This window comes from Hippoglossus stenolepis, chromosome 2 (genome assembly GCF_022539355.2).
Source record: "Hippoglossus stenolepis isolate QCI-W04-F060 chromosome 2, HSTE1.2, whole genome shotgun sequence".
NCBI classification, from domain to species: Eukaryota; Metazoa; Chordata; class Actinopteri; order Pleuronectiformes; family Pleuronectidae; genus Hippoglossus; species Hippoglossus stenolepis.
In genome coordinates this window covers 22,248,315-22,272,463 of record NC_061484.1, presented here as the reverse complement: position 1 = coordinate 22,272,463, position 24,149 = coordinate 22,248,315, and the positions used below count along the sequence as shown (strand labels likewise).

At 43.4% G+C, this 24,149-nt stretch overlaps 1 protein-coding gene across 2 annotated transcripts in view; it reads right to left on the bottom strand.

The window, feature by feature from the left end:
* The window catches only part of fhip1aa (FHF complex subunit HOOK interacting protein 1Aa), a 29,448-nt gene extending 5,706 nt beyond the window's left edge, over positions 1 to 23,742 (bottom strand). The window contains exons 1-9 of one of the 2 annotated variants that reach the window (XM_035171281.2): positions 23,480 to 23,742; positions 12,821 to 12,881; positions 10,620 to 10,846; positions 5,252 to 5,920; positions 2,756 to 2,914; positions 2,535 to 2,621; positions 1,800 to 1,967; positions 865 to 944; positions 499 to 701 (exon numbers count right to left, since the gene is read on the bottom strand). In XM_035171281.2, coding sequence (XP_035027172.1) covers positions 499 to 701; positions 865 to 944; positions 1,800 to 1,967; positions 2,535 to 2,621; positions 2,756 to 2,914; positions 5,252 to 5,920; positions 10,620 to 10,727 — 1,474 coding nt within the window. In that variant the 5' untranslated portion in view covers positions 10,728 to 10,846; positions 12,821 to 12,881; positions 23,480 to 23,742. The remainder of the gene's footprint in view (positions 1 to 498; positions 702 to 864; positions 945 to 1,799; positions 1,968 to 2,534; positions 2,622 to 2,755; positions 2,915 to 5,251; positions 5,921 to 10,619; positions 10,847 to 12,820; positions 12,882 to 23,479) is intronic. The other variant, XM_035171292.2, reaches the window with a different exon arrangement.
* Between the last annotated feature and the right edge of the window lie 407 nt (positions 23,743 to 24,149).

Genomic DNA, 24,149 nt, shown 5'->3' with positions numbered 1-24,149 from the left:
ATCAACAGATTCAAGGCGCACAGTCCTCAAACCATATGTCTCAACAGATTTTTGGGGAAAAGCGCAGTTAATAAATCTTTCTTTTTATTAAAATCGTATTTGTTTAGGCCTCAAAACCGTCACAGTGAGTGACTTTTAATTTTCCTCCGCTGTGTCGTCTGCTCTGTTTGTTTTGACTGCACAACACGTCTAACATCCACTCACTCCAATGGGATTGTGAATAGTAAAAATCCGCTGCACAGATTCATTTTTGGGCTTTCAGGCTCCTCAAAGCTTCTCCCAGGCTCCGTCTGGGAAGCCTTTCAATGTGGGTAAAAGGATAATTCTTATTTATAACAACTCGAGTCTTGTTTTTGTAAATACGAGCATCACACACAGAGTTAATTGCTGAGATTTGGAAACGCAGCAGCATCACGAAGAATTTGAATAGGAGGAGAAATAGCACCAAGCTGAATTTAAACCAGGCAAATAGTTCCTTTGACACCGCGTCCCTCTTACCTGGGGAGTTGGTGTATGAAGCGGCCTCTGCCCCCTTGGAAAAGAGGATGGATTCCAGCTGTCGGAGGGGTGGGGGGCTGTGGTCGGGGGAGCAGCAGGTCGGCGTCAGTGCCAGGAACTTGGCCGCAGACACGGAGTAGCAGTCCCTCTCCCTCACCACGCGTCTCTGACTCAACATCATGTGATTACAGGGGATCAGGTACCTGGGGAGGCAGAGGGGGGGGCGGATCCTGTTAGGAAAAGCAACGGGTGGCGAGCAGACAGATGGTAACACATGTCCGCGCGCTGGGTGGTGGGGACAGAAAACTCGTCATATCACAAACCAATTAGACGTACAGAGCTCTGTGAGGCCGGCGAGCCACTCACCTCAGTACGAGCTGCAGCATCACATCTTCACAGTATAAGCCAATCAGAGTGCGGAAGAGAGCCAGTGACACGGTGCCCAGCTGGAGAGTTCAGAAGAAAAGACAATGTAACAGATTAAAACAAGTACAGATGACGGAGGAAACGGTTGTACGAAAGTATGTTGTACGAAAAAGTGACGTTAAGTATTACGATTTCTGATAGTTGTTTGAATTACTACAGATTAAATATTCGACTTTTATTCTGGCTAAAGAAATAAATCGGAAGATGTCACTCCGGAAATTTTAATTAACAGTTTTCACTCGTTTCTGATATTTTAGAAACAAAAAGATTCATTAATTAATCCGAAAATGATCATATTTAATGAAAATGACACAAACAGGTTAACGAGTAATGAAAAGGAATCATGAGCTGACAGGTTGAAATAACAGCATCTTCAGCAATGAAAAAAAGTAACTTCTTCACTACTGAAAAATATGTAAAAGGTAAAAGCAAAGAGAAAAGCGTGATATATAATATTTGCATGTTAGTCGATGTTTTCTTTGGCTCGACATCAAAAATTCGGAGACTTAAACAAGTTTGTTATTTTTCACGGAGCTGCAGGCGTGTCAGTGCTGCAGAGGGAACTCCCCGAGACATTTACACAGTCAAAGAGCCACGTAAAGAGCACATGATTTATTCATATCCACGCTTCAGTTCTACTTAAGTATTTGAACAAGACGTCCCGACGTATGGTTTAAACTGCTGCGATCCGCTGGTTTTACTAACAGGGTAAGTCACAGCGAATGAGCGTCACCATGGCAACAATCGCCCAAGCTTTGCACTGACATTTTTGCTCCAGCGAGTCCCAGAGTCTCTGGGGTCATTTTAAAAACCTAAGAAACACGCTCCTCCTGAATCTGAGTGAAACGTGTCCGTCTTGTGTCCTGCAGCCGTACCTGGAAGGGGGTGTTGATGCGGCTGACCAGGGTATCCAGGATGTGGACGCTCTCGTGTCGGTGGAGGAGGATGAAGGAGAGGAACGTCTGCAGCAGCGCCGGCTCGGAGACACTCCTCAGGAAGAGGTCGAGGTACGCCGTGGTGGTCATCACCTCCTCCAGGGTCAGCTGCACAGAGGGAAGAGGAGTCATTAGTGAGAGACACATGGGGGTCTGGGGATGAAGGGGCGACTTACAGAACAAATACAATGTACCTCCACATGTTGATCCTTTATATCGATATTTTGTATACATATTGTGCTGTTTCATATATTACTGTATCAATCTGAATAGTCTAATTCTACAGATAAAAGCCCATGCAATAATTTAAAGTAATATATTAGGAATTAAATTACCGACAGGGGCAGTTCTGGGGTTTTAACATTTCATGTCCTGGTTAGTGATTTGAAATTAATAGTTGCTACCACTCCCATGTCTGTGCGTTAAATGTGAAGCTATACAGGATCTACATATATAGCTAAAGCTGTAGTAGCTTACCACCAAGAAAAGAAATAAGTGTAAGTAAGTGTAACTTAAGTCTTAAAGACTTCTTACAAAAAGTTAAGTTATTGAGGAGAAGAGTAAATATTTCATTATATATTTAATATTGGCAGATTTCCTCCTGATTCCGCTGTATGTTTGTCCACATGAGGATTTGCATGCAGGTGAAGGGGAAAAGGAAGAGGAGCATCGAACCTTGTGAAGAGCCGGAGCGAGGACGGGCACCAGGAATCCGTTGTAGATGTAACTGACCAGCTGGTCTCTGATGAGCGGGTGGGCCACCTGGGAACAGTGGATATCAGGGCACATGTCAGTGGAGAAGGCCGTCGAGCAGAAGGCAGCTTCCAGTAACAGCGTGTGAATACACTTCTCATGTGGCCGAGTCGTGCGCTCGCAGCCTCGTCACACGCGCTCACCTGAATGACGGCGTTGCAGAATTCCAGCGAGTTGAGGAACTGGACGAGCGCCGGCATGTGGAGCCAGTCCTCCCTGTGGAGGCCGTGCCACTCTTCACCGGGAACCTCCAGCTTGGTGGGGAGGGAGGAGTACAGGCCGCTCAGCCCTGTGGCCAGCACCTGATATCAAATACAGTGACACATTAGACATGGTGACAAGCTGATGTGGGATTATTGGTCAATTTCACCATTGCTCTCTATAACAGTGATCACATGACTTTTTTCAGGGTTCCAGACAACAGCCCAATTGATGGATTATTTCAGCCAATAAATATATTAATGCAATGATTCCCAAGATGTCATTACTAAAGAAATGTAATTGATGCTTGATAAATAAAAATTTAGGCATAAATTTAAATAATTTTTATGTAAAACCTAAACATTAATGTACATCTTTTTTACATTGTTTGTTCTGTAAAATATAAATGTTTATATCAGTAAAAAGAGCAGCCGATTATATATATATTATATATTATATCGGCTGAACGATATGTCAGTCGGGCTCTAAATTTCGATTATTTATTCACCAGTAATCACGGAGCCTATTTTATTTGTCCAGTAAAACAAACATTTATGTTACAGCTTGTTAAAGATGATTCTTTTATGGTAAACTATAACTTTTCATTTTATTTATAACGGGACTCAGCTGTTAATCTCCTCAACATAACCACAGTTTTACCTGGACTGCAGCAAACTGTGCTAAAATCATAGATATTGAAGTTAGAGTTGAATATTGTTATTGTTATCTGCATTTTTCTATATAGTTGTATTGCCGCTACCACTAATATATAGCATTTAATATACTAGATACGTACTTTTAGTCGATGTTTCTGAGCACAGTTATGTTTATATGTATATTATATATAAATGTATATTTATATTCATATATTTTTCACTTTGTATACATGCAGATCTGTATACATGTCTCTTTCAGGCTGTGTTGTGGACTCCATGAGGATCTGAGGATACTTTTTGAACACCCAGAGATAAACAGCTGAATTTTATGCAGATTATTTTTATGTATCTCATTTTCTTCTATGATATAATTGGATTAACAAACTCCCTGTTTGCTTTCACGAGGAGTCTGAGCTGTGTGGGTTTGAATAAACTGGCTCTGATTCTACAACAAGCCTCATGTGATATATGTTGTCCAAAGAAATATAATCTGATGTGAAGTGATTACAGAGAAAATAATGGTCTTCATTACAGATTAATGAGGCAGTTTATGCACAACTCTCTGCTGCCAGGTTCACGCAACACACTTACAACAACAGACTCACTACAATGAAACATACTTTTGTGAATGATTACACCGTTATGATGATGTAATGCAAAGCACAGCAGCAGCAGCCCAGCTCCTCCTCGCACAATAAAACAGCAAACATGAGGATTAACGCCTCAGGAAGGTCAGCTCCAGAAACAGAACAAATATCTGAGCATCAGAATGTTTTACGGCTGATAGCACTCGTGCGATAACAACCGTGATACGGTAATAAGATCCCTAATTAATGCATTAATGTCAACCAAGCCTCCAAATGGCCAAAATGATTTGTCTTTCTTTTATCAAGTAGGTCTCAGTATTTACAAGGCGGGATTTTCCAAAAGAACAACAGAGCCTATAACAGCTCAGTCCAATTTCCCCTGTAAATGAGTGGTTCATTAGTGTGGCAGTGATGTACACGTCCTCTATAGGATTATCCTCGCTGTCTGCCAGTGGAACCAATTTAACACACGCTCCCGTTATTCGGCTGGCGTCGCATCAAAAGACATTTTTCACTGCTCTGTCTGCAGCTGCGGGGAAATGCTAATTTCTACATGGGATTTGCTCACGAGCATCCCATAATCTTATGAATGCCAGACATTTGTAACGTTCAATGCCAGAGATGGTTTAACCTTGTTTTTTGAGTGGGTCCGTGAATGCATCTGCATATTTCGGCCTACGGGGTTCTCAGAAAAGTCAAGGTAAATTCATTATTCCACTGACGGACTGGGATTATTAAGGATAGAAGAATTCATTTTACAAAAAGGTTGAATTTGAATTCAATCGAGGGACTAAGCTTGGCACGTTGGTACAGCGGTTAGCAGCGCCGTGACCTCACAGGAAGAACAAGATGTTTCTCACACATAAACAACAACACACAGATCTCCGGAGCATGCAGGTGAGAGATCACGTGTTATTGTGTACAGCACATCAACACCAGCATCGGACCGTATCACCAAAAACTGTCTCGACATCTTTGTCGGTGTCTTCTACGTGTGTGGTACTGCTTTTTTGTCCTGACATATTTGTGTTCTTATTTGTGCGTCTGTCGCATGTTAGAAACGTCATCAAGATACCTCATGCTCCCCCAAAGGATAGTGATGGATGGACTGAGTTTGAGGATGTACTAAAAACCACACAGTGACTGAGAGCAAGAAAAAGACAGAAGGAAAAGAAAGTCATCCCATGTGACTGACCGGACAGAAGAAGGTGTTCTCTGCGATGTGATTGGCCACGCGCTCGTTCTCAGCAGACAGCGACATGATGAGCAGCAGGGCATCCCGGGCCTGCTGGCCCACTGTGCCCTCCCTGTGGATGAAGGGGATGAGGAGGGAGAAAATGAGGAAGTTGGTGGCGCCCTGGTCCTCGCTGGTGTGGAAAAACATCTCCAGAACCGAAGGGTCCTTCGCCAGAACGCAGCACAGCTGGTTGAGCAGCAGCACCAGCTCGGCCTCGACCGCGGGCGCCGCCGTGCCCGAGCAGGACGACAGCAGCATCATGAGCGGCCGCAGGATGGGTTTGTGATGCAGCAGCGGCTGGTGCGCCTGCCCCACCAGCATCTCGTACATCTTCAGCTGCTCCAGCTTCATGTCGTCGGTGAACTCCCGGCGCAGGCTCCACACAAAGAGGCGCTCCATCACGTTCTCCATCACTACAAACTCCAGGATGGGGCCCATGGCGCCGGCCTGACCGCTCTCCTCCTCCATCAGCAGGAACAGCATGTGCTCCACATAGTTCTGCACCGCGTTCGCCTCGTCCCCGGGGACGGGGCCAAAGCGAGGGCCGCTGCTGAGGTTGATGACACTCAAGGAGGACAGGGTGGAAGTGTTGCGCAGGGGATCGTGCTTCTCGAGGATCTTCACCACCTGCAGAGGACACGAGAGGATTATTACAGATCTGTGCAGTTCTGTGTTATGAGATAAATCACAACTACATCTCAACAGAAAGACACAAGAAATGTTAGGAGACAATTTTAGTGGAAGATTTTAAGTTAAGGATATAATATTTATATAAACGACCAAATAAAGCTTTTGTCAAGAATAATAAAGATTATTATAACGAAAACCACTAAATCTAAACTACGGTTTCTATTTCTTTGTGTGAAGATGTAAAAAACTAGTAAATTCCCTCAGTTTAGCTGGTGAGGATGATAACCTGCCACATTTACTTATAGATCAGTTCATTTGGGGGGTTTTAGACTCTTGTATAAATGTTGGTGGTATGTGCTAAATTGATAAGCTTCCAAACCTCAGTAGGTACAATCAGGAGACAATATTTAAAAAGGGAACTCAAATTTACAACAAAAACCTGTTTGTAGGGGTCAGATTTTAATTTGACGTGTGTCTTGATGTCCCACTGCTGACTGACGGTTAGCATGAGCAGTGATGAGACGTCTTTTCATATACATTCATGATCAAATATGAAAAAGGAATTCTTGAGTATTACTGTTCTTATTACATATTTGCTATATTGTGGACGTTTAACCCCTGGTACAAGATCTTATTTGTATAGAGTTTTTAAACCATATTAAATTCCTTGTTCCTGACAGGATAAGTGTCAGAAAACGATGAGGTGTAAATAAACCCGCATCACAGTGCAGATCAACTCGGTTTGGTAGCACAGAGTGAAACAGTCCTTTGTGAGTCAGGTCCCTCCCTTGTGTGTCCGCTGCATAGAAACCAGAGTCACAATAAAGGAGCCAGTGTCCCCCGCCTGCTGCTGCTGCCATGACAATAACCGACTGTGCACAAGAGAGCTGGGCACGGCTGATGGAAACAAGAGATCTGAGTTTCTAATCCCTGCCTGGGCCCGATGGGGCCTGACCCAGAGGCCTGAGCCCCGGGGGTCTGTCCAGTTCAGGATCTCCAGCTGTTCCTGAAGTGACCAGGTCTGAGGATCAGACAGGGACTTAGTGGACTTACGGACGGTGGTCTCGGGCTGCCTGCTGGTTTAATGCTGGCAAGACCGAGGTCAGCTGCACACAAGGTTAAGGTTTAATCATTCATGAAACATGTTATTTCCAAAGCAGCTGCTAATCAGTGTTTATGTTTTCAGGAAAGGTCAGATCAGCTGATAATCTGCATTATTAACCAGGACATGGATCATGTGACGGCTCCAGCTTTGAGGTTTCGATTTTAAAACTAGGACAAGCTCAACAAAAAGTCCCCCAGGTGAAAAACAACAGATGATGGTGGAGAGGATCGTACACACAAATGGTGGTTCGATCCCCAACACCTCCAGTCTGCACCCTGAGGTGTCCTTGGGCAAGATAGACGGTAATGTGACTGAAGACAGATGATGTCAAACTGAGAGTAACATTATCTTGGATTCTTCTTTCTTATCCAATCATCACTAGTGCAGTGTCCTTTCTAAACCCGTCTGTTTGGCTGGTTGCAGCTTTCTTTGGAAAACTCTAAAAGTGACCGACTGCGGGACTCAGTCCACCGCTGCCGAACAAAGAAACCTGTTTATCCAAAGTTCAGTGAAGCTCGACTCAGTACACAGAACCATGAGTCAGGTGTCCCAGCCGCTGATGCTGCGGAGCGCTGGTCACCTGTTTATTCAAGGTTTACTCATATTAAACGTATTGTATTCGCAAATTGGATCCTACACTTCCTTGGGCCCTTAACAATCCACACGCCAAGTGTGAATCAGAGCAGATGAACAGTTCCTGAGATATGAGAGACACGCACAGACAGAGGTTTCTGGAATTAGTACACAGATGGCCCACTACCAGTAGGACAAGTCTGTGGAAGCTTTTCAAACTTTTTCCTCACACTTAACCTCTGATTTTATTTCAGTTGACAGATGAAATGTTATTTCAATCAGCAAAACTACACGATAACTGTATAACTGTTGTGTTTGTCTGGCTCCTTCTACTCTTTGGACTGATGTCTGAGACCTGAAGCCGAGCCTGAAGATGTTTCTACACGTCCCTGAAACAGATCCACATTCATAAACTGACAGATTTACTGGGGGCAACGTGTCATTAACCATAAATGGAATGAGTCGGAAATTCTGCAGAGCCACATCGGCAAGTAGCAAGCTGCCCACACACCCTCTATAGATTTTGTCTATAGCTTTTTTTTTGGCAGCCTCTGCAACGCACCGATCACTCTGCACGTCAGAGCAAACACCATGAACTCTGTTAGCGGCAGATAAGACGGGAGCAAATGAACGTAAAGCTTATCTTTCAGCCGTGAAGCAGGCAGAGCTGCAGAGAGACGAGGCCAATATCACTTACAACACGTTGACTCTGATGTCAAGGTTTTTTTCCGAACTGAAACCAAAGTCAAGAGGAGTCTTATCAGGCTACAGATTAACTAAGCAGGGAAATGAGAGTCTGTAGGAGTGGAGCTGTGCAGTCACTTCGCCCTCAAGGAAAAACAAGAACAAATTCTAATCTGGGAGTTCTCTGCTCAGTCAGAAGCTGGGACGACCCACTCTCTGTCCCCATGTGAAGGAATGAAGTCAAATCAAGCAGAGTTTAGCTGGAATTTACTTTTGGTCAACTGTTTGTTGTTGTTTTTTTTTTACTCTCGCCAACGGGGTTATTTTAAGCAGGATAACTCAAGTGTAAATTGTAGAGTCATCGAGTTTACAAGACCAATCAGTTTCCTCCAATTTAATCAGATTAGCTCTTCAATTAGCAAAGTTTTAAACCATCATATTTGCATTCTACACATCTGGTATTAATCTGAATTTGGTGTTCAGGAGTTAGGGCCATTGTGTTCCCTCATTAATCTGTAAGAAAGAAAAGGATCAAGGCTCCATAACCTGATGAGATCATCTCCTCCATGTGCAGAATCTGTGGTGTTAGTGTGAAGTTTCTGTATCGCTCTTGAATTATCATGTTCATAAGGTCGTGTTGGGTCACAGACGTCACATGGAGGCAAGACGATGTTATTTTTCCTGCTAAAAAGTTCACAACCTTGTGAAAAATTCTTGAAATTCCATATGTTCATCCTCATGGGAAAATCCTGAATTGATTAAATACAAATATTCAAAGTGTTTATTCTCAGTGTGAGTGAACTGGAGGCCTTTAAATGTCAAAATCTCGCTTTTGTAAGTTGCATGTTTGAGCACATACATGCACACAAACACGTTTATCAGATGTATTGAGGAGGGACTTGTTCAACAAGGGCTTATGCACAGACATTAAACTCACATCAACGCCAAATAAACACATCTAATCCTTACAATCTTGTCCAGTTCCAAACTTGATACAAAAACAAAAGTGGAATTGTGCTTAATTTAGCAGTGAACCCCCACGGAGCCTGCTCACTGACAGGAGGGACAGACCCAGGAGGGACAGACCCACCACTGACAGGAGGGGCAGACCCACCACTGACAGGAGGGACAGACCCACCACTGACAGGAGGGGCAGACCCACCACTGACAGGAGGGGCAGACCCACCACTGACAGGAGGGACAGACCCACCACTGGCAGGAGGGACAGACCCACCACTGGCAGCCTCTAATGTTGACGTAAACGCACTCAACAGCCACCGACACACGCTTCTCTCCCATCGATGCCTGGCCAGTGTCACAGCTGCAGTCTGTTCAGCGAGTGTAACGTGTGTTCATCTCGGTGTGGGAGGAGCAGGAAAAGCCGGCTGCCAGGTCCCACAGGGGTCAACAGGGACAGACGCTGCTGCAAACAGACAAACATCTGAGACAGGCGGCTCCACACTGCCAAGATTCCACTGGCTATGGCCACACTGCTGTTTGTTGGGACTGGAGTGAGCTGGTCAGTCTTTTTACTGTCTGCAGAAGCTCAATGTGAACAACCTTGCACTCATTGTATTTACTAATGCTGACGTGAATCTTTATAAGCTGGTGGTCTGATCTCCTTCATGGATTTTCAAGGTAAATAAAAGATACTGGATAGTTATACCTCATCATAGTTACACTTTAAAAAGTAACATTTTAAAATCTAGGGAGTGAAAATCTCTTTTATCAAACACAAATGCAACCTGGGAGGAAAGGTTTGCAAGACAAACTTCTAGTCATCAGATCATTGTGATCACTTTGTTGGGAAGTTTGGGAAATATGCTTATTCACTTGTAAATTCTGACATTAATACTATTTTCATATTTATGCATGGAGGGTTAGGGTTATGCTTGGAGTTACACGCTGTAACTGTTCTCATAGTCTGGCGCTCAGTAGAGCACATACCTCCACCAAGGCCCAACAGGCCCCGTAATTCAATCAAGCTGCACCAAATAGCACACACTCATAGATTTTAGTCCCCTAAATATGCCTGATATGTTCCATCAAGATGCATGAAGTATTCCCTGGGAAATTGTCCTATCTGCACCTAAATGGGTTCTTCCCTGACCCTGCAGCCTCATGTTTCATGGAAATCGGTTCAGTTGTTTACGTGTATTCTTGTTCACAATCTCCTTGGCGTATGTAATTAAAAAGATCGATAAAGATACAGCACATAATTCCCTCTATAGGTACAAATTGTAATTCTAATATTTCTATAGCTTATTCAGTTTATAGTGGTTGGGGTTTTTGAAGCATATACCTTTAAGCCTTAATTCAGTTCTGTGCATTTACCTGAGCCCAGTGGTTCTTGAAAACAATCATGCAGGTCTCTGGATCCACCCCCTTCAACACCAGAGACTGCCCGTCTCGGTTTCCATTGGCAACCATGGAGGCCATCATGGTGACCGGATCATTTGTGGGTTAAACCATGTCATAGGCAGGAGGAGGAGGAGGAGGACGTTCCTGAATGCTCGCTGGGCGCAACCATAACCACAGAAGGAGGAATAATCACAGGGGACCTGAGGAGCCAGAAGAGAAGATATCATGACACACAGAACTATAAAAAGTTGAATCTGAAAATAGCAGCTCTGAGATATCAATGTGGAGATTTCCGCGCAGCGCTCTCCCTCTCTGCCTCTGCATGGCCAGACAGCAGCTATGACAGGCATGCAGGAAAGAGAGAACAATAACAGGCAAAGTCAGATGACTCAGATGAGACACTTCTTGCTCGACTGTGACTCAGAGAGTCGCCTGCTGTGCTCTGGACTTCGGACCGGGCCGTCGAACGACTTTTGGAATATCTCAGACGCCCAGAGGAGATTCCTGCGGGCCCCCCCCCCCGACGTCACTCTCATTACACAAACATCGCCTCTGACATCAGAAGGCGAACAGCGACTGGGTGTGAACTTCTCAGACTGAAGCTTGATAGTTTTGTGTTATCAGGCTTTTGGTTTGTGCTTTTCTTGAATTCCTTCACTAAACACATTTGGTAGCCAGGCGAAATCTGCACTGCTCACTTTGCTTTTTTTGATGAAAAATATATATATATTATTTCAGATGAAAATGGCCTGTGGGCAGCTTTAGAGATCAGTTCCAACACTCACATCAGCACCATGGAAATTTGGGGGATGCCAACTTTTTCCCTGCAGAGAGGAACTAAGTTGTTGTTTCCCTTGGAGAGGACATGAGTGGAAAGACGTTTTATTTGGAGTAACCGTGTTAATATGAGAGGATGTGGAGCGAGAACAACAGCATTGAGGATAAATCCAGCTCTCGGCTATAACATGTCTCCAAGCACACGCCTGCTCGTCAGGAAGAAGGACGACAGGATGGGACTTGTCTCTGCTTGCAAACAGTGGATATTAGTGATGAATATCACTACATTTTGAAATGAATAGTGTATCTGGAAATAACATGAGACTGTATACAATTTCACAAAAACAGAGAACACAGAATAACAGTGTACAGTCGTGCTAACTTCTTGTTTGTTTTACTGGATTAACTCAAATCAGACTTTATTTAATGTTAATCTTTTTATTTGTTGGATAGCTCAAGTGTCTAAGACTCGACAGCCATGCTAACAGCTTTTCCTTCTTTATTAGGATCCTCATTAACACCAGCATAAGCATTAGCTATTCCCCCTGGGACACGGACACACACGGACACACACGGACGGACACACACACACACAATCCATTCACAGACTTTCAAAACAAAACAAATAACTGAATACTCTGTGCTAGTGACATGAGATGAAAAGTCAGAAAATTCCAAGTTTGTGTGATTCCTCTTCTGGGAACCATGAATCTCTGTATGAAACTTCTTGTCATATTTGAGATATTTTGCTAAAAAGAAAAAGATTGTCAGCTTCATGTTGGTGCTTAATGAAATCTTTAGTCAGGATGTGCAATCCTTCCTGTAGTTATTTCAGTCTGGACCAAAGTGGTGATCACACCAGAGTCATTGAGCCAAAACAAACTTCCCAGTGACCCACAGTGGAGTTAAACAATGACAATTAAAAGTCTGTGTCACTAACAACACATCATGACAAAGTTAAAACAGTCATGATACAGTGGTAGTCATTCTGCCACCAGGGGATAAACCGTAGAACAAGCAGCAGCACGCCACACAACCAGATTAAAAACTTCTAGACCCTGCCCCTAAAACCGCCTCCTGACCAATCACAGCTCATCCCCCTTCTTCAAAATTCACTCTGTGGTTGTTGGGGATGTTTCTGTGGTGCTGGGGCAGAGCTTTGGCAGAACAAGGCATCGAACTTTCACCATCTGCTTTCACTTACAGCCGAGAGTAGCGGCTGGTTGGATTCTTCAGATGGAATGTAAGAGCAGCGTGGAGAGTGTGTCAGACTATGTGTGTGTGTGTGTGTGTGTGTGTGTGTGTGTGTGTGTGTGTGTGTGTGTGTGTGTGTGTGTGTGTGTGTGTGTGTGTGTGTGTGAGAGAGAGTGTGAGAGTGTGTGTGATTGGATTCTTACCTCCGCTGAACCATCTTAAACTGGGACGGATCTCTAAGCGGGTGAAGACCTCATTCTTGTCCTGTTGTAATTAAAAAAGGAGATATGAAGATATGTCAAGAGGCAGCCGGGGAGTGAGTGTCCGTGCGAGAGGCAAGGCATGGTGGGAAGTGACTGGACATGAGTAAGCTGTTCCAAACGCCACTTGGATGGAGACTGAGCGGAGGAGGGAGCGAGGGAGGAGGCAGCAGGAGGAGGGAGGGTGTAGCAGGGGAAAAAGTAGGGTGAGCACAAGTCTACAGAAAAGGGAGGTGGGAGGAAAAGGACAGCAGCAGTCTTCACATGCATGAAAAACCAGTCGCATGTCAGCTGCTAACGTTTCTGCAGGAATCCAACATCAATATCACGTCCTCATGATGCCGGGCTTCCCAGGAGAATAACACTATTGTCCCTTCCAATTAGTGCTGAGATGCCATTGGCGCCCTACTCAGCTGCGAGAGGCCCCGCTCCTCGCCAAACAACTGCCCACTTCTCCGGTATAAAAACGGAGCGATCGTGGGAATCAGTCACACAACGCTGCCGCCCTCGAAACTCTCAGAGACCGGCTTTTTACAAAGGTATAATGATTTAAAAACACCGACCACAGTTCAAAAAGCGTGCTCTACTCTGCTGTTGCCGTTTTGACCGGCGACAATTCCAAAAAATTCTTGGAGAAGACGCGAGCGTTCATGAAAGCGTGATGTCGTGTAAACAGAGCGAGCGAGACAGATGGAGGGAGGGAGTGGATGTGCGTGGGTGAGTGTGTGCTACAGAGGAGTCATCAAACACTCTCACGTGCAATCTCTCCCTTAGCAGTGCGATATACTGTAGAAGGCACTAATCGAGTTGTCTCAAACAAACATTATATTTATTTGGGCAGAGACATGTATAATAAACCACTTCCTCATGCATGTATTCAGGGTAAAACTGCATGTGGACAGCAGGAGCTCAGAACTTGAAGAAACAACCTTCTCATTAACAAACCGCTGCAACCGACAGAGATAGACACCACTGCTCCAAAGCTTGACTTCAAGGATTAATCTGTTGTCAGAAACGATCAGCTGCTCTCAGACAACGATACACCTTCCCTCAAATATGCCTCATTTGGTGCTGTATAGTTTTGCCTTAGACAAGCAGCCAATCAGGGTCAAGACTTGGATTCAAGAACTCATTAAACTACAACTGAAAGTGCCAGCATCTGATAATACAGCCACTTGTTTTTGAGGAGTAAAATTATTTTCCCAGCTCATCCTGTGAAGGCCTGGTGAGGAAAGTCGTGACCTACATTGTGTTCTCCTCTGTATGTGCTGTCATGATGTGTCACACCCAGCATGAGAGCCAACCCTTACCCAGAAGACACTGCTCTACTTGCCCAAAATAACCTGAATAGAGCCAGAGAGGAAAGTCAAAATATAGGTTGCTGAAAATCCGTCTTTTGAGCGAATCCGGGTTTGGTTCTGAAGTCGTTTCTTGTCATTTGAAGGTTTACAGGAGAAATCAGTTTCATGTGTGCATGCGTGGATTCTCCTTATTTGCTCACTTCCAATTATCCAATTACGGTAATTTGATAATTACACATATTTGTTGTCTCCTCATCTCAAGACAGAGACACAATCAACAGAGCAGAGGAAACCAGATGAGGATTTTCCTCAGTGAATATACAGTTTGCTTCAAGGTTTTTATTTAGATTATTTTAGATAGATCTAATTTAAGGTTAATCTTGGAGGTTGCAGTTTAAATGACATTTATTCCTGTGCTATTCTGATGTTCAGGTGTCATAGGGTGAAAATGACCAACACCTTTGCCCGGGGGCGGGTCAGTCCGGGTTGAGCAGGTCCTAACGTCTGCCACAGGTCCCCATGGTTGATCCACGGCCATCTAGATACTGGCTCTGTAGCCCCCATGCGGTTTGTGATTGCTTCCTTCCTTTGATACCCTAATGACTCAGAGCCTTGTAGGGGCACTGCTCAGCAAACACTCGGCAGCCCACCTCCCATGAGACAACACTGTGCCTGCCACGACTTCTGAAGCAATCCTCAGCCAAACCCTGGTGGCTGGCAAGATGCATGTTTGGAGAACTTGAGCTGTTTCCTAAGGGAGACCATGATCTGCCAGCCGGCAGCCACTGTGGTGTCTGTGGCCTCCTCTGCTTCACCAACATAAGGTCCCTCTTTTCAGGGGAGACTTGTTCAAATTAAACGAAGAACGAAGCAACAGGGATATGGTAAAATAAATGTACCTTTCAAATACCTGATTAAAATCTGTATCCTTACTTTGCATCCAGGTATTTATTTTCAAATAGATATTAAAATTGGCACCTATTTATTTGTAACCATATATGTATTCATATTTCATTCATATTTTTTTATCAATAAATTCCATAGCCCATTCAAATTATTTTGTAATTTTGTCTATTTATTCATACAATAATAATAGCGTAACTCCAAGTGAAGGTTTTTTTTAAAATGGCAAAATTAATTAAATAAATGTTTGGCTCATCATTATAAACAAGTAATTAGTTAATATCCTGGAACTGTTACAATTAATTAACTGCTGAAATTGAAAATGCTAATTCCAAATCTGTGAAAAATAATTATGCGTATTATTACAGAAATAGGAGATTTCCCTAATTCTATTCAGTGGGAATGGTTTCAGTGGTGAGGTTGTGTAATGACATGCTCTCGCCTCCTCACTCCCAAGGTAAACATGAGGACAAAACGACAACACGGCCTTCGTGTGTGTTTCACCTCCGTCTCTTTTCTTCAGAAGAAACTGAAAAAACAAATGTTTGCCTTTTGGGAGATCCGTCCTTGTTTTCTGAACTGGTTTCTTGCTTTGTCAGCTTTCTGTCATCCACAGGTTTTTCTTACACACAGGCGTGGTCTGGGCAAATAGCCCCGAGGCGGGACACACCCTTCACTCAGAATAGAGATCATCTTTCTTGCCTAACAGGAGTTTTGAACCTCAGGTCCACAGGCAGGTATAATGAAAAACACATTTCAGAACAGCCAGTCATTCAAATATTTCTCAGATGAAGCATCAGGTCCATTCACTCTGAAGGTGATGCTCACACAGGAGAAATGTAGTCGCCTGGTGGCAGCAATGGTAACCATGTGAACAGTATGCCCATTGAAGTGATACCAGCTGCTGAAATATTTAGTGCAACAGGTGAAGTCATTGAGGAGCCAGATAGTGACTATTTATAGCCTTTATCCAACAACACAGCAGGAAGGGAAAAAGCCACTGATTTCCTTATCTCTGTCTATTATTCCCATCGGCAGGGCAGTGACCACTGTGTCAGACCATTCATCGTCAGGAGAGACTCAAACTGAACTCGTGTTCGAAACTGTGACATGGACATGACATGTGTTTTTTTAATCCTGAATATTTACTGCAAAAATATCTCAAACATTAAGTAATTAAGAAAATAAATTAAAAGATATAATTCAACCAAATGATTTAAATGTTTCATTTATTCTGACTTTAACCATCTTTAGTTCCTTGATTATTTTCTAGCAGCGTAATTTGACTGGAATCTGTATCATATCATTTGGGTTTTTTTAGGTTCTCTGGTCAATTTGTTTTTGAGGAAATTGCTTAAGCTGCAATGTCTTAGTTCTAATGGAATTATTGATTGTTTCCCAAAATTATCCGAAGCTTAGTTAAACCTGGAAAAAACATTTTGCCAATTGGTGGCAGTTGAAACAAGTTGTGAAGATCTAAACATTGTGTTTTAAGCCAATATGACAGACTAGTTAGCAAACGGTAGGTAACTTATTCAACCAGGAAACACTGAGCGACATTGGAATTAATTATTGACTATTCAATTATTATTTACTATCCAACTTTTACTGTCACTGTCTTTTTGGCTCCGGTCTCAACAATCTGCCGTAGGAAATATTTCTCTGCTAAATGTTCCACTGCCTCGTCAGACTTCATGAGTCTTGTTTTTCTTTTGCTTAAAACAGCTGCTTGCGATGCCAGAAATTGAAACTATGAGAGCTCAGAGAGTGAATCAAAACAATAATGTGATAATGCTAAATAATGCCCTGAAGGTAGTTATAAGATACAAGCTATGTGTCCCTCCCCATGATTATGAAGCCAGATGGCTACAGCTCCAGTTGCTGGTTAATCTTTGCCCACTTTCTGCTCTCTCTCTCTTTTCTACTCGTCTTTCAGGTAACACAAACACTGCAAACACAACATGGCTGCCACCATTTCCATACAGTCTGTGAGCTACACAGCGCATAGCTATGCTAACAATGCGAGCCAACTGAGAACATGAAGGAAGGGAGAAGCGTGAACGAAGAGGCATCTGTTTCGGTCCGAGATCCCGGTGCTAGTATCCACCTTCAAAAGGCCGTCATGGACTCTAAAGGACACAGCTAGCACCAGCCCGACAGGTGCTGAATAACGACTGTGACCAGCTTATGAGATAAGGCTGTGATTATGTAAGCAGATAGTGTTGCTCCATGCTGCACGTCTGTGGATTTTCACATGAAGGCTAACAGGGTGTTGGCTGTTGTGCTCGGGCTGGGAACTGGTTCCAGAAACAGGCTGCTCCGACCATGTTGCTCAGTGATCACGAGAAGAGACTCATTAAGACAAACACACAGAACAGGCGAGGGGGAAGAGGGGGGGGTGCAGGTCAACTAGAGACTTGCAATGGAACCGCACCAGCTGTATATCAACATGTTGATCCGTACTCGTGAGCACTCGGCCTTCATCTTGATCTCAAATACACACCTGTACAGTTTGGCTGTAAAGTCGTGGCTGTGTCCTGCACTGTGGTTTGTATCTGCCCACAGACACAGAGACTTCTAAACACAACTCAAACACACACAAGGTGACAACAATACCAGCTACCTCATTCCGGTCTGGTAATAAACACAGCTGCACCAGAGACCATGAGAGGAAAGATATAAACCTTTATTAAAACACTCAGGGCTATATAGAGTGGATACAGGCCACCCATGCAAAAGGACACAAGAGCCCTTAGCCTCGTTCATTGTTAAGATCAAAGTTGTGCAGCTAACTCCAAATGTTGCAGATCTCTAGGAAGAATTCAGTCTCCAGTGAAGAGATAAGCTTCACCCTCCAGGGGCCATTAAGACAGTTTCCTGCAAGTCTGACATGATTCTCCACTGTATGCACAAGTCAGTGCATTTTACAGTAGACATATGTTGTGTATTGATTTTCCTTCACCACTTCCCAGGGAGTAACCCACGAGTTCTATGTGCCGATCACACAAACAACTTACAATGATGTATTTGCCTAAAGAGTCAAAAGAAATATTGGTGCATATTTGAGCTAAATGCTAAAATTCACATGCGATCAGGCTCACCATGCATTTTAATGTAGAATATTTTCTATATTCATCACATTTCAACTTCAAAACACTTCCTGATTAGCAATAATGGAAATGTGAATACATTTTCTGGGTGTTTGGACAGAAACCAAAGCTTTACTTTGAAATGCAACATTTGACTTGATAACACAGTCAAATTGAAACTTCAATTCATCCTGAGGGGGAAATTAATGTTTCAACCAAATTTAATAAATTCATCCAATAACTTTTTAGTCGTGTCATTTCATTTCGCAACCCACTACAGGAAAAGTTAGTTCACCACCAATATAATAAGCATTCATCCTCTGGGGACAAGGAATCCACACCTTTTCAAAGCAATCTAATTGAGATATCTTCCGCAAACCAAAGGTGCACCCATATAAGGATGGACGACATGCCAGCTCCCCAAAAGTGAGGCCAAAGCATCTCCATCACCCGCTGGTAGCTGGCTGCAGTATAAGTCATAAGCTCCGCCTCCTGCATGTGAGCAGATGGGACATGGACAAAACTAAAAACTCAAAGTACACACGTCAAATAAATATTTCTCAAAGACGTTTTTTGAGTGCCTACTGACCCAAAGAGCCCAGAGCAACATCACAGCCATGTCTTGATGTATTATAATCAGCCTTTAAAAAACCCCACTATGTGTGATATGTGTGTATCAGTGTAATGTAAACTCTATGGGTCATTACCAGCCAATGCCACTGAATACATGACCTCTGCCACCTCGGGGGCAGATACTCTCTCCTCCCTCCTGAAACTTTACACTACACACGTTTCTTTCTCTCATGTTTTCCTCTGACCCTCACAGGCAAACATACCACATTGTATGTACACAATGTGGGTGGGTGACATCAGCCCTGCTTTCATGTCGGTATGAGGAGACTGCGGCCGACACAACAGGCTTCCACAATGGGCTTCTGTCAGTGATAAGACTGTGGTTAGTGTGGGTTATATATCGCATCCCTGCTCCTGCGACTTCCTCTGCAGCTCGTTTGCATCGCCGGCTGATGAAGAGAGAAAAAAGGCCATGTTTGCATATGGAACGGGAGGAGGGGGGGGGAGGACAGAAGATACGGGCACGTCTGTGAAGTTCAGAGATGTTTGTCGGAGAGACGAGCTGCAGCACTGCACTTGTGTAATTAGCCAAGCCGATGAAAAGAAGGTTTTTGATACAGAAGCTGCGACTCGACAGAGACGAGAGTTTTGGGTTTTAAAGTGAAAAAAAGAGCACAGACGGAAAATACCTCCCGGGCTCATCTGTGTCAAATATTTGCTTGGGTGTGGAAACGTCTGTTTTAACCCTTTTAAAATTAACTTTTCTCTGCATTTAAAACAATAACGCTCGAGGAAAGGAACGTGTTTATACTTCAGCCTTCATGTGACCGCACATTTCTCCTGTTTGAGTTTTATCCTCAGGATTTTAAGGCCAAAAACAGACACAAACTCATATACACACACACTTCTTGAAAAACTGCAGGCTCCGTTGACATTGTGCCTTCATTCCAGTTCATCCTTACACAACAGAAGTGGTTTAACCAGATTTAGCTACAATCTCTCACTATTTTCACAACACGATCAAGTGGAAGGCCAGTGTTCTGCAACACATAGGTGCCTTTGTTTTAATCTTAGCCCTGCATTGGCCACACTAATAAAGGCTTTTTCTTGTTTTCCTAATCAAGAGAGCCTTTTCTTTGTTTATTTTCTATTTTGCATTATATTTTTTACACATATTCTCAACAGTTTCCAGCTTTCTGCATCTTTTTAGGTTGAAAAACAGCCGAAATATGTTAACAAAAAATCCACGTTCCATATTTCTTCACGACCATGCAGAAACTCTTTGAGAAAAAAAAACTAAATGTTATTGTAGAAATACTTTCAACATCGTGGGAAATAAGTGTATTCCCTTTCTTCCCAGGAGTTAGATAAGAAGATTAATGCCACCTCTAATCCAAAATAGTGGTGGAATTAAAAAGGCGGTGCTTTACTTTGTGCTGAGACTTAAAGGAACGCTGCTGTTGCCACGTAGCTTTCATGTTGCCTGTTAACTCCCAGAGTCGGCGTCAGGACGCGAGTGGCGAGGGCCGGGCTAATCCCAAACACGGGACAGAGCTGAGCTTGCTGGGAGCAGGTTAACACACACAAACACTGGGAGCAGCTGGGCTAGTGACTACAACAACTATTTTGCTTCAATCTCCCTCAATTTACCCACAGTTTATTCTTACTGAGTTACAAAGGCACTGTTCCTCCTGCTTTAAATCACTTAAATACCATTTAGGTTTTCTGCCTTTTGCTGAAGTCTCCAAATGTTCTTAAAAACTATCAAATTTAAGACCAAACATGATTAAAAATCTCTCAGCAACACAACAGGGAAAATGTGAAACTGGTCTGATCCCAATCACAAACTTTTTGACCTGAGCCCATACATCACTTTAGTATGACCATTCTTCACACCCTGCTGGAACTCAGGGAGATGCCGATGTCCTGGTTATGATGCTCGCCGAACAGACGCTTCACTGATTAGCCACACATTCATCTCATTCCTCAGGTACTGCTCATGAAGCCTCGTGAAATTTCAAACCTGCTCGCGGCATTTTTCAACCTATATATATGTTTAGGACGCCGATATGAAAAGTTGGAGAGACAGCTGCGATTTACATCTTTGCAATTGTTTGGTGTGAACAGATTGAGGCACAGCAGCCACAGCATGTCAGCAATTATAAACAACAGGGATGAGGCCGTATGAATCTACATGACAACATCTGGGATTTCTCTATAAATCACTCTGAAACAAGTGGAGATTAATGGAGAACTGACACGTGAGCAGTGGATGCCGTTCACTTGAATTAATTTACATCATGCGTTGCCGAACTGCAATGTTGCCCTCTTTCCCTGCGTTTGGCAGAAGAACTCAACTTTTTAAAGGAACAACGAAGGCCCCAGCCAATCAAATCCTGTTTAAGGAAATAACCATGTGCGGCACGAGCACCTCGCCAAAAATGTAAGGTATAAAGGTGACGCAGACCACAAGAGCTGTGATTGGTCCGCTTGGTAGTGTCCGGCAGACTCGCCGCCATTTTTGAATTGATTTGAAGGAACACGACTTGTCTTTCTTTTCTTCGTTGCAGTTCTTTGAGAAAAAGTAATTGCTCTTCAACATCCATCAGCTCAAACTCCAAGTAACACTCGCCATTGTTGTGAAGTAAACAGAGACGCCACAGACCCCCGTGCGTAGGCCACCTGTGTACCTACAGCGTAGCTTCGACGCAGAAGCACGAATCACAGCAGGGGTCTGAGGAGGAGATGGACAACATGACGGCTCCCCAAATGTGAAGCCAAAACATCTCCATCGTTTACATTTCTCCAACATCTCATAGAGGCAAATATGAAGTGCTCGATTGAGAAAATAATCAAATGGTCCGTCAACAATGAAAATAAATGTTAGTTTGAGCCCTAAACAAATAATCGACATCTGTTAACTCCACTTTTCAAACACCCAGCTAACTTGTACAAACAGACTTTAGAGCACACAAACAAACAAGGTGGTGGGGGGGGGGGAGAACAAGCCCCGGAGCAGCAGAGTAATAAATCCCACTGAGGATGAAATTACTCTTCAGACTTTTTCTTCCACAGAGAGAAACGCAAACAAAAAACACAGTTTCAGCCACTTGTGTTCGACATCTTCTCTCAGCTTGAAAAGAAAAGCTGAGTGCACATCAGGTGACTGACATTGATTTGGACACATGAACACACACGAGAAGGCCGGTCATGAAATGTTAATGTGTGCCGGTAACTCAGCACCCCCTCTACATTATAGATATCTGAGGTCACGCTCACAGGTGAGATGCCCCTCAGGCTTCTTCTTCTCCATGTGAGACTTTACAACAACAGCACATAATCACAACACCACTTATCTTCTGTGTGTGTCGTTACTTTTCATCAGCTCCCGGTTTCCTTTGTAGATACTGTTTATTACTTTAAGGCCCCGCATTGGCCTACATGGCCTTCTGATTAGACATTAGACATCCTAATTCCGTATGAACCTTTGCCCATCTTGAGACGTCTCGTTACTGCTCCAGACACCAGGTCGAGATCTAAAAGGAGACCGAGCGTCAGGGCCCCCGGACGAGGAAATGACCCGGGAGAGGAAATTAGGCCAAATAATGAAATTAAATAAAGGAAATTAATCAATCACGCTTGTTTTTTGGGGGATAACAGAGTAATCAATTAAGTAACTAATTGGTTTGACTCTACAAAATTGGATGATTAGACTTTTTTACAAGATTTAAAACCCAAATAAACCTGATTAGCTCCGATAGAAGTACCTCAAAACGTACTTGTGCCAAAAAGCCTTCTCTGATTTTACTTGAGTTGTTTGTTTTCATGATTTTATTCACACTGGTTTATGATGGAGGTATCTTACCTCAAAACATTAAAAAGCTTTTCCTGATTATATCTGGGTCACAGTTTCCAGGCTTTGTTTTGAAAAGTGCTATATAAATAAAGTTTATTAATATTATTATTATTATTATATTAGTCGTAGTAGTAGTAGTAGTAGTAGTATTATTATTATTAGTAGTAGTAGTAGTAGTATTGTCGTAGTATGCTGCAGGTTACTGTACATAAGTCAAATTAAGTAAATAGCTACTGTTCATATTGCTTACATTTTTTTCTAATTTCTAGTATTTAGTACCCTAACCCTCTAGTATTTCTATTTTGATACTTCTTCATTTCTACTTGCAATATCACACCACAGTACATTCCTTGTATGTGCACACCTTCTTGTAAATAAAGCCTGATTCTGATTGGCAGACACAGGCCTGTTATTGAGCTGGGGCTGGTCTACTGGCTGCAGTCGCTGGATTGTGAACTATGACACAATGACTGGAGCTGGGCTGGGTCCACTCTGTCTCTATGGTGAGGACACAACACTGAAGAGTGTAAACACAACAGAAAAGACTTTTACTTTGACAATCGCGTATAGAAAACTAGCAGAGTTGTTTCACCGGGACCCTCTGGGCGAACCCAGCCGAGAACAGAGCCTGTCCTCGGGGGTCAGAGACGGAGAAGAGACACCGGAGAAACCCAAGTCCTCCACCCAGCTGCACATGTCAATCACAGTGTCTTCAAGTGTCAGAGAAGAAAACAACACAACCAGGCGCGCACACGTGGTCCAACAGCACCACACACAAACACACACACAACAGTTGTGTTGTGAGTCAACACAAGGGTAAGAACTACACGTGTGCACAGAAGCAGACGCTGGGTTTCGGGCTCGTTTCCTTCTTTCTTACCGTCGCGCTCGCACGGATCCTCCGGCTGGATGTTGGGTTTGACGCACGGAGCCAAGCGCACAGCCGCAGATTCCCAACACACACACACACACACACTCAGTCTGTCCTCTCTCAGATTAGAGAAGCGGGTCGATCCTGGTCACGGCTCCACAATGTCCCCACTTTGGTAACTGTACACGGAGGAGTTATATCTGAAGCTACTTAACCTGGAGCGCGCGCACACACACACACACACATATGAAGGTGAAGCCACTGATCCTCATCTGAAGGCTCCTCCCACTGAGCTGCTGCTACAGGCCACATCCACAGGAGGAGGGTTCTCATGTCTTTTTATTCTCAATCCCCAAAAACATAAATCTTCTGACAGATTATGTGAGAGGTGTCCAGATGCATCCAAGAAATACAGAGTGAATCACTGTAAATGTGTTTGAACTGGTTTATTATAGTAAATTAGGGTCAATAATAATAATTGGATTAGGTTTGTGTTTTATTGAGTCAATCATGTGGTTTTTGGATGTGTCAACATTTTTAGGAGAAAGAATTACAGAAGTTTCCGCCCGATGTTGTGATTTCATCTCACGATATATGTTCATTTGATTCAGACACGTATAAAAGAAGACATGAGATATAATAAAGCAAATATTTGATCTCTATGTGATCTGTCACAAGG